Here is a 13,841-nt window from a genome sequence, read left to right as displayed (position 1 = left end):
GGAGGAGCTTGAAAGCTCTGCAAAATAGTGGCCCAAGGTGTTGGAGACAGAATAGGGTCCACGATGACATCGTCTGCTACTGTCAGGCCGGAAATTGGGGATTGGATCTTGGTCCCAGAGAGCCATCAAAGGTTGGCCCACACAACAGAAGATGGAGTGGAACTGATAAAAGAACGGTAAAATCCAGCTATCTATTTTACTATCCCAAATAACACAATGACACTGTGCATGCAACTGTTTATAATGAATGCAGTAAGTAAGCAGTAGTAAGCTGCCATATGGGTGTGCAAATAGGTGGGACAGGTGTCAGCAAACAGAGAGCACACGTGAAATGTTCACTCGTGTATGTGTCAGAGAGAATGGGCCACTCAAGATGATGGGCAAGCTGGGCAGTGCAGAAGGATAGGTCCAAATGGGAATAGGTCAGAGTGAAGTCTGAAAGGAACATGGGTGCTCATGTGTTAAGGCAGAAGAGGTTAAGATGATTGAGAAGGCCAGCCAAGAGAGCACCTCTCAGGCAGGTTCTGGGAGAACCCCAAAGGGGATGGTGTGCATTAAAGTAACCAAGCAGCAGAAATGGGTGAGGCAGCTGACCAATAAGCTGGAGGAAGACTGCTCTGGTGACATCAAATGACAGAGGAATGTGAATGGTACAAAGGGAAAAGGTCAAGTGAGGAAGGAAAGGCTGAACTGCAACAGCTTGAAGGTCAGGGAGATGGGCTGACTATGAATGTGATCCTGTATGAGCAGCATGACTCCCCCATGAGATGGAACAACATCCTCGGTGGGAAGGCCAAAAAGGATCAGGAAGAAATGCGAGAGCTCAATGTAGTCATGACGACGCAATTTTGTTCCTGACGGCAGCGAACAAGTGGACACTGCAGTTCTAAGAGCAACCATAAATCCTCTTTGTTGGATCGAAGACCACGAACGTTCCATTGGAGGAGAGTCATGATGAGGAAAAAATAAAAGGGTGTCACCTCAGCAGCTGCTGAGTGCCAGCCTTCGAAGACTCACTGCTACAGGGCACAGGGGCAGTAGGATCCTGCTCTGTGAGGTCTACAGAAGCGTCAGCATTTTTCTGTTCGCCTGCAGAGTCCAGGGCAGAAAAATGGTTGGTGATGCACACCAGCAACACGGAGGTTGGCTGGGCGAGGCTATCACATGGCGACACCATCGAAGAGGATCTTCGAGACGCCGAAGAAGACTGTTTGCCTTTGTTTGACTTCTTGGAGCCTTTCCAGTTGGCACAGGAAGGCTCAGATGTTGGTTGTCTGGAGGGATGTAGGAAGTCTTCATGAAAGTATTCCTTCTGTACTTTCCAGCCTGCCTGTTGTGTAGCTGGTGACTTTGTCCAGTGAGGTGAATGTCAGGTGGCATGTTGCACAGCTGGAGAAGGAGACGGGGCTACTACCATGACACTGGGCACTTTCACAAATGCAGTGATAAATTTGAGGCTGCATGTCTGCGTGGCCATGTCCTTTATGGAGCAAGATGTAGCAAGAACAGCACTGTAGGTGCCAGATGGCTTTTTCATTCACCTGGATCTCCTGGACAGCCCACTCATCGAGATACACAGGATAATTGCAGGAAGTAGCGGCATGGTCACCACTGAAGTTGATACAGGGGGGAGGAGGTGGCGGATAATTGCCCTTTTGAGCATCCCTATCACAGGTTAACACCTGGCTAGGTGTCTACAGGACTCTAAAGTGCGGTTGTAACTAAAACACTGGTAACAGTGCAGCAGGTTTAAAATATACAATCTACTGTGATAACTTCATAACCTGCTTTGATCCCTGACGGAAGAACCACTCTATCAAAACTGAAAAAGAGAATGCATATGGGCACTATGCAGGTATCTAGGTTTTCCATCACCCAATGGACTGCAATGACACCCTGATCAGATAGGTATGTTTGGATATCTGCCTTGGTCAGACCATCGAGGAGCCTGGCATAAATAACACCACAGGAAGAATTCAGTGTTTGACGGGCCTCAAAATGAACAGGATAGTTGGGGAGGAGCGAAGCTGCAAGTAGCTGTTTCGCTTGAGAACCAGAAGTAATCTCCAAAAGCAAAGTCCCATTTTGTAAACAAGAGCAGGATTTCACAGGGCCAGCAATTGTATCAACACTTTCCTGAATAATAAACAGATTTATCATAGCAAAAGCCTGACCGCCTTCAGTATGTGAAACCATGAGGAACCATCGTGCAGCTGAGAGGGTCTTTGAATCATTAGCCTCATTCTGTTTACGTTTTGTAGCTGTTGACTGTGAAGATGATTGGCTCATTGTGAGAAAATCCCCCATGATTGCCAGGATCTCCGATGGTGCGCTCCTTCCAACTGGGGGCCACATTCAGAAGGGGGTGCATCTGTCTTAGGTGATTGTTCACACCTCAGGTCACACCTCCTGAACACCTGACAGAGGGACCAATCAGTAATTTGGAAGGTAGCAGTTCAGGCCTCCCTGGGCCTGACCTGTACCAGGGGTATGTGTGAACCCTACCTGTCGACCAATGGCTGGAAATTACACGTTATCCAGTCATCCGTTATGCGCCAGACACGTGGGCAGGCCTTCAGGAGCACACAGGGAGGAAGAAGAGAAACAGGAACTTCAAATGCCGCAGGGTCATGCGTATGTGAATAGTGTCTGCATAAATCTCTGTGTTGTCTACTTCGGAAGAAGGCCTTTTGGCTGAAAGCTCACTTGTTTAGTAGTCTTTCTGTTGTCCCTATCTGCAACTCAACATTTCCACTATGGTAAGGAGCAATCTATCCTTTTCATAATATTGTTACTACTGATACTTTTGTATATGCTGCTTCTTTATGCAAACAGGTTAGCAACAAATGAAGTTCACATAAAGAAAACCAGAGGTTTTAAGGACAGATAAAATTCAACCTTAAAATCTGCTTGTTAAGAACAAAATATAATTTTTAATTGTCTTTTGGCATTACAACATTCATAATTAATCTGAATAAGAATCAGTTACTGTATTAGAAAAATGTGACCTGTCAATATTTGTGAAGAACTATAAGCAGTCAGCTATCACAGTGTGCACTCAACAAAATAACATACAGTACTTTAGGCTAAGTGTGCATGGTATGAAAAAGTGAGATATAAGGAAAAATGCAGCAAGTACAGGAATTAAAGAAATTTGTGAAAGAAACAAACGAACAAGAAATAGGAGAGCTATTCAGAAAGTAGGGAACGTTTCCGTCTGACGCCGCTAGGCATGCGCCAATCGCGTATATTTTGGTATGTGCATGCTCAGCAGCTCAGTTGGCATCCATCCGTGACAGTGGGAATGTCTCTGTGCATCTAGTTTTTCGATATTCAAATTTCAAATGTGCACTACAATCGAAAATCCCGCTGGTTGTGACGTGCGGTCGAAGATACGGTTTTTGTTGGTAAAAAACCTAAAACCTATAGAAATTTAGCGTGAACTGTGAGAAGTGTACGGAAAGAATGTAATGAGTGAATGTTCCATCTGGAAATGGTGCATTAAGTTTGAAAATGGCCAAACCAACATTCATGATGAAGAGAAGAATGAACGCCCAAGCATTATGACTGATGCTCTTGGCGCTAAAGTTGATGAAACGATTCGTGAAAACCATCACTTCACAATAGCGGAACTTTTGCTTCCTTTCCACAAGTTTCATGGACTTTGTTGTTTGAAATTGTCACTCAAAAGCTGGACTATCACAAATTTTGTGCACGACTGGTGCCCAAAATGCTTACAGAGCACCGTAAAGAACAGTGAATGGGGGCAACGTTGACATTTCTGGAGGCCTACTACAAACATGGTGATTCATTACAGGATCAAATCGTAAACGGTGATGAGAGCTTTGGTGAAACGCGTCAATGGCGAGACATAATTATGGTCCATGGAGTGGGGGGACACAAGGTCCCCCCAAAAACCAAGAAAATGTTTGCAAATCTTGTCAGAAAAGAAGCTGATGGTGACAGTGTTTTGGGATAGGCAAGATGTGCTTCTTATTGATTTTCTCAAACATGGAGCAACCATAAATTCTGCCCGGTACTGTCAAACTTTGCACAGCCTTAGAAGAGCAAAATTTTGTTCTTCCATGACAATGCCCGACCTCACATGGCAAACTGCACTAAATAACTCCTTAATTCATTCAAATGGGAAATTTTCCCTCATCTGCCCTACAGCCCAGATCTTGCACCACACAACTTCCACTTGTTTCCCAAGATGAAGAACTGGCTTGCAATGCAGTGCTTTGATGATGATGCGGAACTCCAGGCAGGCGTGACTCACTGGCTGAAGTCTCAGGCGGCAGAATTTTACGATGAAGGTCTTTCAAAGCTTGTCCACCACTATGATAAGAGCCTCAATGTGTTTGGTGACTATGTGCAGAAGCAGTATGTCAGTTGCTCTTTCAGATGTATATAGTAAAATGTATTTCTTGTACTTAGTTTTTTTTTTTTTTTTTTTTTTTTTTTTTTTTTTTTTTTTTTTTTTTTTTTTAATGCCAAAACATTTCCTACTTTCTGAATAACCCACGTATAAAGCAACAGTGTGTAGGTAGCAATATGCAGCTATACAAGTCATAGTCCTAGCAGGTACACATTACCAAGAAAGGACAATTATCTGTAAGAGAGCAGTATAGCAAACATCGTTAGCCTTAACTGCATAATAGTTGAATCAAATTACGCTGAACATCTATGAGCAGAAATTAAATTGAGCATGCCAACAGATTTTTAATTTTAGACATACTGCTTAACAGATAAGCACATTTTTTTACCACTTATTTCAGACTTAAGGCAAAGTTTTTTGGCAACAGCACAGTGTGGCCAGTGAAGGTAAAAATTATTAAAATGCACCAAGTGGCAGAAAGAGAGAGAGAGAGAGAGAGAGAGAGAGAGAGAGAGAGAGGGAATCTCAAATGAAATAAGGTGCAACTATTAAAGAAAAGGCGTGAATTGAAGCAAGCAACAATAAGAACAAGATGCGAAAAGCTAAATTGAACAAAATTATAAGGAAATGGCTCAGAGACGAAACACACTGTTTGCCAGGAGTAACAACTGCAAACAAAACAGTGTGCAGATGACTAACTAGAGCTTATTTTGTATACATGTCACATATCATCAATTACGATGGAAGATAGCTAACAACAGAGATAAAACTGTACACGCATTCAATGTTTTATTCTTTAATATGTTTGTATAGCTTAACAGTGGAATCAAACACCACACACATCTTTAATAGTGAATATGTTGACATTCTGGAAAAGAAAAGGAAATTGCAGAATTTTTCATGAGATGTAATGCTTTTCATGCTGACATGATTTCCAGTAACAAGATGACAAGGTTATCATCAAAAGCTTTGAATTTTTATTCTAATTTGGTGAAAAACTATTCCCATATTGCCCACACACTCTGTTTATGATAGGGATGTAACTGCTGCTCCACCGCTGTACTCCATATTTCACTCTTCAAAGTGTATACTTCATAGTTAGTTAACAGCTGCTTAGTGATGGATTTTCTCTCATAATATACACCACCATCTTCTCAAACTCTACTGCACAAAATGTAGCCAGCTCTCTGTAGATTGAATAACTCATTTTCTCTCTACACTTCTAGCCATGATGAAAAATGTATTCCTATTGCGTGTTGTGAATGTCTCTCTGTTCATTTGTCTTTTTTTAAAACACAATATCCTGTAGCAGTATATGTTAAATGCATGCCTGCAGGTTCCTTTAATGAGTAACACTCCACCTTCGAAAACCTGTCATGAAATTATACAGGGTGTCCCATTTTACTCTATACCGGCCGACATCTCTGGAGTGGCAGATATCTCTAGAGTGGCACAATTCTGCAAAAAAAAAAGTCTCGAGTAAAAGATGTAAGGTTTGAAGGGGTTATCGAGTGGTTATGTCAAAATGACCTTGAACCCTGTTTTCAAGGTCAAACCAAGGTCAAGTTCATTTTTGCAATTGGTAACCCCTATTTTTTATTCCACATTCATACTCTATGCAAAAAGAAGTATGTGTTCTTTGTAGGGAACGTTTATTTTAAAAAAACCAGTGATTTGTCGTCAGGGGGCACTTCATTGTAGCTGTCACAGGTTACCACTAGCTCGAGAATGGAGCAAGACTGGGAAAAATTTTCAATGAAAATCTTGTACGGTTTTTGAACTCTGTCCACTGGTGAAATTTTCGTGAACTTGAAATTCTTCAGTAGGGATTAACTGCAAAGCAAATACCGTTGGCATTTGTGGAACACGGAACCTAACGTGCACCATATGCAGGATGCCTAGCGGATTTCGTACAGCATTAGCCCTGAAAACGGCTGATTAACATGGTTCTCACTGGAAATTTGGGATTGCAGATGCTCGATCAACTGCCCATTTTGCCTAATGTACATTTGCACTCTGTCAGAAACTGGTCTCAACAACATTCAATGTCTGATGGGTGATTGCCTGGAAAGCCGCCACAATATTTTATCTCATATCTTTTGGCATCATTGGGGGGGGGGGGGGGGGGGGGGGGGGGGGGGGGGAGGGGGGGGGGGAGTACACCTTCTGCTTCCAAAATGAGATTTTCACTCTGCAGCGGAGTGTGCGCTGATATGAAACTTCCTGGCAGATTAAAACTGTGTGCTGGACTGATACTTGAACTCGGGACCTTTGCCTTTCCCGGACAAGTGCTCTACCAACTGAGCTACCCAAGCACGACTCACACCCTGTCCTCACAACTTTGATTCCACCAGTACCTCGTCTCCTACCTTCCAGACTTCACAGAAGCTCTTCTGCGAACCTAGCAGAACTAGCACTCCTGGAAGAAAGGATACTGCGGAGATGCGGCTTAGCCACAGCCTAGGGGATGTTTCCAGAATGATATTTTCACTCTACAGCAGAGCGTGGGCTGATATGAAACTTCCTGGCAGAAGAACTTGTGTGAAGTTTGGAAGGTTGGAGATGAGGTACTGGCGGAATTAAAGTTGTGAGGACGGGTCGTGAGTCGTGCTTGGGTAGCTCAGTTGGTAGAGCACTTGCCCGCAAAAGGCAAAGGTCCCGAGTTCGAGTCTCGGTCCAGCACACAGTTTTAATCTATTTCACACGTTCTGCTTCACAGCTTCCATAATAAGAAGTCCAATGGTGTTAAGCCTGGTGATTTTTGTGGGAATTGATGAATTGCACTACCAATACAAATCTATCGATTCAGGTAAGCTGCAGTGAGGTACCTTCTGACAGGTAGGACCTGATGTGCAGGGGCACTGCCATGTTGAAACCACAGATGCGCTCGTATGTCTAGGGGGATATTTTCTAGTAAAGGAAGCACCAGATTCTGGAGAATATTAAGATAGTACAAGCCGTTCAACATTTTGCCATAAAAAATAGGACCTGTCACATAATCTCCAACTACGCCAGCCTCGACATTGATTGACCACCGTCTCTGTGTTTGGTGATCTCATTGCCAGCGAGGATTTGCTTCTGCCCAGTAGTGTGCATTATGGAGATTGACTCCTCCCATGTTATCGAAGTTTAACTCATCTGTAAAGAGAATGCATTCGAAGAAAAAGGGATCATTACGTATTTGCATATCGGCCCATCGACAAAATGCCAGGCATCTCTAAGGATACCCAGGCTCGATTGCTTGGGTGATATGTAAGCAGTATGAGTGGAATTTAAAATATCTAAAAACTCGAGCTACTGTTGATCGAGGCACGCCATGCATTCCCTGAATCTGACGTGTTGAAAGGTGTGGATCTTCAGTGATGATAGCACAAACTCCCAGCACAATTGCCTCTCTTGGGCCCGTCTTTTGTCTCTGCCTTATCAAGGTACCTCTTTCAGCTCATCCTACCAGAGATCTACTTGTAAACTTTGTGGGATGATCAGCATCAGGACACTTTTTGACATACAATCTGTGCATGGTTGCATAGTTATCAAGACACTCACCAACAATTTTTATCATTCTCACTATTTTGAACAGCATATAATCAGCCATTTCAGACAGATTAGAGTCGAAAAATAACTTTTAGTGATCACTTTTACTATTAATGGCTTTCTTAGATTCTTCCTTCAACAAAACATCCAGCAAGCAGGTTGCAGGGCACCTGACTTAGTACAGCGTACACGACCCGTTTGTTTATGCCACAACGTGAGGCCAAAACATACAGTAATCAATTGCGATCTTTCACAAAATTACTTAGGTGTCTAATGGATATGTGTCTTTCAAGAGGGTGCCTTTACATATCTTGATATTGATGTAAATAATAAAATAATGAAATACCCCACAGTAATCTGGCCTTTTCAAATATGGAGAGAAGACAGAAATGAAAGACAGGACTGAGAAAGTCAATTGCGAGACAAGGTGACTCAGATAAATTTTTCTCTTATGAGCTCCAAACATTCATGTGGAGAATAATTTTGCTTGTATGGATTTGGAAAAGTTTCACTCCACAGGAATTCATTAGAGTCTCGGGAGACGAGATTGTTCTGAGTCCCATGAGGTGAAATTCATCAGAATTCGACGAGGTGGAATTTTTCTAAATCCCTTAACATTCATTTTTTTCTAAGTCCATAAGAGAAAAATTTATAAGATCACGCCAGTCAAGAATCATTCTAAGTGAGCACAGCCGAGAAATTTTCAGAGTCTCCATAGGTAAAATTTCTCTGAACCCCCAGTCATGATTTCAAATTTCCCGACAATGATGCTTATTAGGTAGCCTCAAAGTTCCACCCTTCACTTCTCTGATTGTGCTGCACAAGCACGATCCTGGTCTCTGATTTGGCACCGTTCAAGTGGTGCACATTGGGTTTCGCTAATGCCGATGATATTTGCTTTCGGGTTAATCTCTACTGAAGAATTTTAAGGCCATTTGAAGTTCATGAAAATTTCACCAGTGGACAGAGTTCAGAAATCATACGAGATTTCCACTGAAGATTTTTCATGATCTAGCTTCATTCTAGAGTTGTTGGTAACCTTGGAAAGTTACAAATAAATGCCCCCTGGTCACAAACCATTGGTTTTTTTTTGGGGAAAAAAATATGTTCCCTACAAACAATGCATATTTCTCATGTAAAATACGAATATGGCATAACAAATTGGGGTTACCATTTGCAAAAATGAACTTGACCTTAATTTGATCTTGAAAACAGGGTTCAAGGTCATTTTGAGGTAATCATTCCATGACCCACTTCAAACCTTACAAATTTTACTCAAGATTTTTTTTTGCAAAATTGTGCTGCTCCAGAGATATTGGCTGGTATAGATTAAAATGGGACACCCTATATACGTTATGTGCTTCATTTTCTCCACACACACACACACACACACACACACACACACACACAGAGAGAGAGAGAGAGAGAGAGAGAGAGAGAGAGAGAGAGAGAAAATCCCAACACCATACTGATAAGTTAAGACTTTGAAGTAAGGAATTTTTCCATAGTGTCAGTTTAGACAGCAGACCGGACTGACAAACAATAATAGGACAGTAACAAAAAATCCATTGCATGTTAGTTCAAGCAAAGCTATTTCATTAACTAGCACTGGTTACTTCCATCACTATGTGAAACAATGCCAGAAGCAGTGACATTTATTGTGGCACAATGATTATGATCATGTTAGTTTTCAGAAGCATTGTGCATCCCAGATGCCTTCAGACACCTTTTTACGCAATATGACTCTTACTTTACCTTCAACTTGAGAAACTCTCTAGAAACATCAAAGTCTTCATTATAACGACTAAAACATTCCAGGGCGATCAGTTTCCTTATTACCACTCTTCTCAAAGAACATTACATCCTGCAGATATATCAAAAGCATGGAGTGAGGTCAAACCAACAAAATATGAATAACTTATAGCAGTAAAGATATTAACAGAAACAAATAAAATTTGTACATACAATAATAACCCGAGAATGCAAGAGAACAAAAGATCAGGGTTCAATCAACAGTCCCGATTCATTCCCTGAATTTTAATCTTTGTTAGGTCTCATTCCGTTACTTCACTGGAGCTAAGATTTGAAATATTCAAGTACTGCAATATATCACTCAATACAGTCTCTGGAATGAATATTACGCATAATAAAACTCATTCTTAATTACAAGTCACTGTGGAATGCACTATTGCATCTTAATGATATGTGACATTTTCTGCACATTTGTATGAATTACTTCGTTTTGCAAAATTAGTTCATCTTCCTGACTTTGCATCTTAAAAGTGCACCAGTCATTAAAACCAGATTAAACACTGAACATCTTTTAACTCAAGCCTATGTTATATTTGTAAGCAGTTTTCTAACTATGTACTACCGAGATTTATTGAGCTAATGATTGTGATAATCTACTCCGATTCCTTTCCCACAATACTTCATGACACAAGTGCTCTAACAACATACATGAAGATATATATTATTAATAATTCTAACATGTAGATTTGGGCAACACTGTTGAACTGCAGTCTTGCAGGCTATCAAAATGTGTTCACCATCTGGTATATCAAATTTGTGTCTACATTAGTTTGCTCCTTTATACGCCTTTTCAGTTAGTTTTTTCATAATTTAAGATGTACAGTGGATGTTGGTCCTGTAGGAACTGAACCCCTGTGTTAATTTTTACATCAGCACAGCTGGGGTGTCATTTTTCAGTTCTACAAAAAGATCAGTATTTGTCCAGAGCAGGGGCATGTACTGAAGTAAACATAGATGATAAACAGTTCAGACAAGAAGAAAATGAAAGCTCTTTGAAATGCGTTGGTACCGAAGAATGTCAAGATTAGATGAGTAGATTGGATAACTAATGAAAAGGTACTGAATTAAATAAGGGAGAAAAGAAATTTATGGCACAAATTGACTACAAGAAGGGTTAGCTTGATAGAATGCATCCGGATGCATCAAGGTATCATCAATTTTCTGGTAGAGGGAAGTGTGGGTGGTGAAAATTGTAGAGGGAGACCAAGGCTTGAATGCAACAGGCAGATTCAACTGGATGTAGGTTGCAGAACTTAGGCAGAGATGAGGGTTTGACATGATAGGAACTGCATACAACCAGTCTTCGAGCTGAAGACCACAACAATAACAACATAAAGAAACAGTAGGTGTTTCCAAGTTTATGAGGATGGCATGTAAAATATATTTTGTTATGTATATAATCAATATCTTTTGTATTTGAGAAGCTACTTCTGACAGAAAACTGATTACACATATTGCAATCTTTTGATGACGTCAACATGAATCATTAACTCATTTTGATAAAGTAATGAAGAACATTATACTGCAACTTTACCAATGTGATTTTTGATATTTTCCTTGAGGGAATTCACATTTTCTCAGTATAATACATAATGAAACAGCTCTCAGAAGGCTGTGGCCCAAGAGAATAAGTTCTTTTCATTCTACATGTTAATGAGCAATAGTAGTCACTGCTCCTCATAAAGACCATTTGATCTGTCATTAAAACAATGCTTTAAGCATGATGACTCAGCCAAATGGGGTAGGCTTCTTACACCACATTTATCTTATGTGGTACACTGTTGTACAAATTTTGAAAAGCTTAATGTTATGACAAAGATAATGTTTTCCTTTTATTTGCTAGGTCACAGAACCTGAAAATGAAGTTTAAAAAATGAAGTTGAAATTTACTAATTTGTTTTCATTTATGAGAATGATATTGCTTGTATCTCACACGCTGATGGTGGCTGCAGCGGAGCCTTGCACCTAATGCTGTTTGCTTGCCCTGGCCTGCTGGTGAAACATCCATCACTCAATGTGTGGCAGTCTACATGTTAAGAGTGTCCCTTTTTGTCCTGCCTCTGGTGCTGTGTTGCAGCAACATCTGTCTTTATCATCTAATAATATTCAATTAAATGATGACAGCACTCCATTTCCCATTCTACCTTTACTCCACAAGTGAAATATCCCACTGACCCACTCACCTTGTTTATCACTTACATCACCACAATTGGGCTGCAAGTATGATGGCCAAAACAAAAGTTCAGTAAAGTGCTGAATTGCTGTTACTCATATGGGCACATTGGACCTTCCAACAGTTATTTTAAGTTTTTAGATTTCATGCTTCCCAGAAAACTATTTGAAAAAATCTTAAAAGATTCCTATGCTGTGTTCTCCTTTCCTTATCACATTAAATCAAATTGAGTGTCTAACGAGTTCTCTGGTCTGTGAATAACAACCACACTTGCTTTCATTTTTTCGAAACTGGGCCTGGGGGTCTTTTGATGTATGTATGCCATTACGTAATTCTTCATAAATCCCAGTTTTATACATAGTGCTTGAAGCAATATTTTGGTTGGCTGTATCAATGGTTCGAGCACCCATTTTTTCATTCTAGGAGTTAATGAACGTTTCTTTGGACAACTTTTATGTGAATAGTGTACAATATTACTCTGTGTAGCTGGATTGCAGGCCTACTAATATGGCACACAAACTTTCCACTAGCATCTCACATAGTCAATCATGTTTCTCGTATTCAGATATATTTTTTGTATACAGTTCCCATTGAAGCACTTTGATACCTGGCCACAGTGCTAGTGATTACATGATAAAAACACGTACCACGTGATGATACTACACTGTGAGAATTCTGATATGCTCAAGCAGTGCTCCCAACTGCTTGTGCACAGAGCTCAATATTTAAAGATAATTGTGCTATAATGTTTACAATTTTCAAATTGCACAATTATCTTATTATGCATCTTAATGTTAGTTTTATATTTAGTGGTACCAAATTAATTTCCATGAAATTTTATGTGTTGAACAGTGGTGTACATGTGAATATCAGTCGAAAAGTTTCAAGACTGCTGAGTTTATAATCCAATCTAATTTTGTGAAAGGTCCAATGATGTATGACCATTACAATCAGTTAAAGAAGAAGGGATCAAAGCGTGATATTGAATGTTCCATCAATAGAGAGATTATTAGCGAAGGATACAGCCTCTATCATTTGAAATGAACCGTACTCAGTCTCCACCAGGCACAGGATCTTACTTTATTTTGACAACAGTATTTGCTAAAAAGGCGGCATGAAGAGATAAACACAGACCATCATGTATTTACACAGCACATCAGGTCTAGCCATACATGTTATTTTCCTTTTCTGGAAAGGGGGGGGGGACCTTGAACATGCCTTAATTTGGGCTCTCAGAAGCACCTGTGACTTCCCATAAAGTTATGCTGAATAACCTATCTTAAAGAGGGGATACTGCGGGAGCTTCAGGGAGTGGCTGGAGATGGTACGCTGGAGAAAATGACACAAAGAGACTACATTGAAAGACAAGATGGTCAGTTACAAAAGAACTGTGACTTGCCTTACTTTCTCAAAACTTTCTGATTGACAATAATTTGTTATACTAAGATATCTTGCATTATATTCTGCAGTACTTTTTCTACTAAGCATCACGCCCTCAATCAAGGTATTAATTTTCTGATCTAATTCTGTCGTAATTGTTGACTCTTCTTGTAACTAAAATATAATCATTGGTGATGTTATTAGTAAAACTTAACAATCTAACACAACTTTTGTTACTTACAATCAAAAAGCATGCTCCCAACATCACAGCCTTCATTTTCACATCAAGATCCATTGGAAATGTAATTCCAAAGTAATCAGCATCTGTGAATGCCTCTCTCAAAAGACCTGACCATTGTTTCGATATTTTTCCTACTTGTGAGCTGCCATCCTTGGATAGAATCTGAAAGAAATTCATAACAAGGTATCAGCACCCAATGATAGTACTCAAAGCACAAAATGCAACAGACTTTACCTTGTATCAGTCTGTGAAGTAAAGTTGTACAAAACTGGAAAGCCCTGTTTGGAATACAAACAATGGAAGGTGTAGAGGTAATCACTCAT

General features: G+C 40.3%; 1 protein-coding gene and 1 non-coding gene across 3 annotated transcripts in view; one reads left to right on the top strand and one right to left on the bottom strand.

Moving 5' to 3' along the window:
* The window catches only part of LOC126457615 (phospholipid scramblase 1), a 160,187-nt gene that overhangs the window by 7,151 nt on the left and 139,195 nt on the right, over positions 1-13,841 (bottom strand). For both annotated transcript variants that reach the window (XM_050094070.1, XM_050094071.1), the window contains exons 7-8: positions 13,519-13,680; positions 9,668-9,776 (exon numbers count right to left, since the gene is read on the bottom strand). In XM_050094070.1, coding sequence (XP_049950027.1) covers positions 9,717-9,776; positions 13,519-13,680 — 222 coding nt within the window. In that variant the 3' untranslated portion in view covers positions 9,668-9,716. The remainder of the gene's footprint in view (positions 1-9,667; positions 9,777-13,518; positions 13,681-13,841) is intronic.
* Trnal-caa (transfer RNA leucine (anticodon CAA)) lies at positions 6,987-7,061 on the top strand. Its single transcript has one exon. It is a non-coding gene; the product is annotated as a tRNA-Leu (tRNA).

Source organism: Schistocerca serialis, chromosome 2, assembly GCF_023864345.2.
Source record: "Schistocerca serialis cubense isolate TAMUIC-IGC-003099 chromosome 2, iqSchSeri2.2, whole genome shotgun sequence".
NCBI lineage: Eukaryota > Metazoa > Arthropoda > Insecta > Orthoptera > Acrididae > Schistocerca > Schistocerca serialis.
The sequence above is the reverse complement of the archived record's forward strand: the minus strand, read 5'-3'. Positions and strand labels throughout refer to the sequence as shown.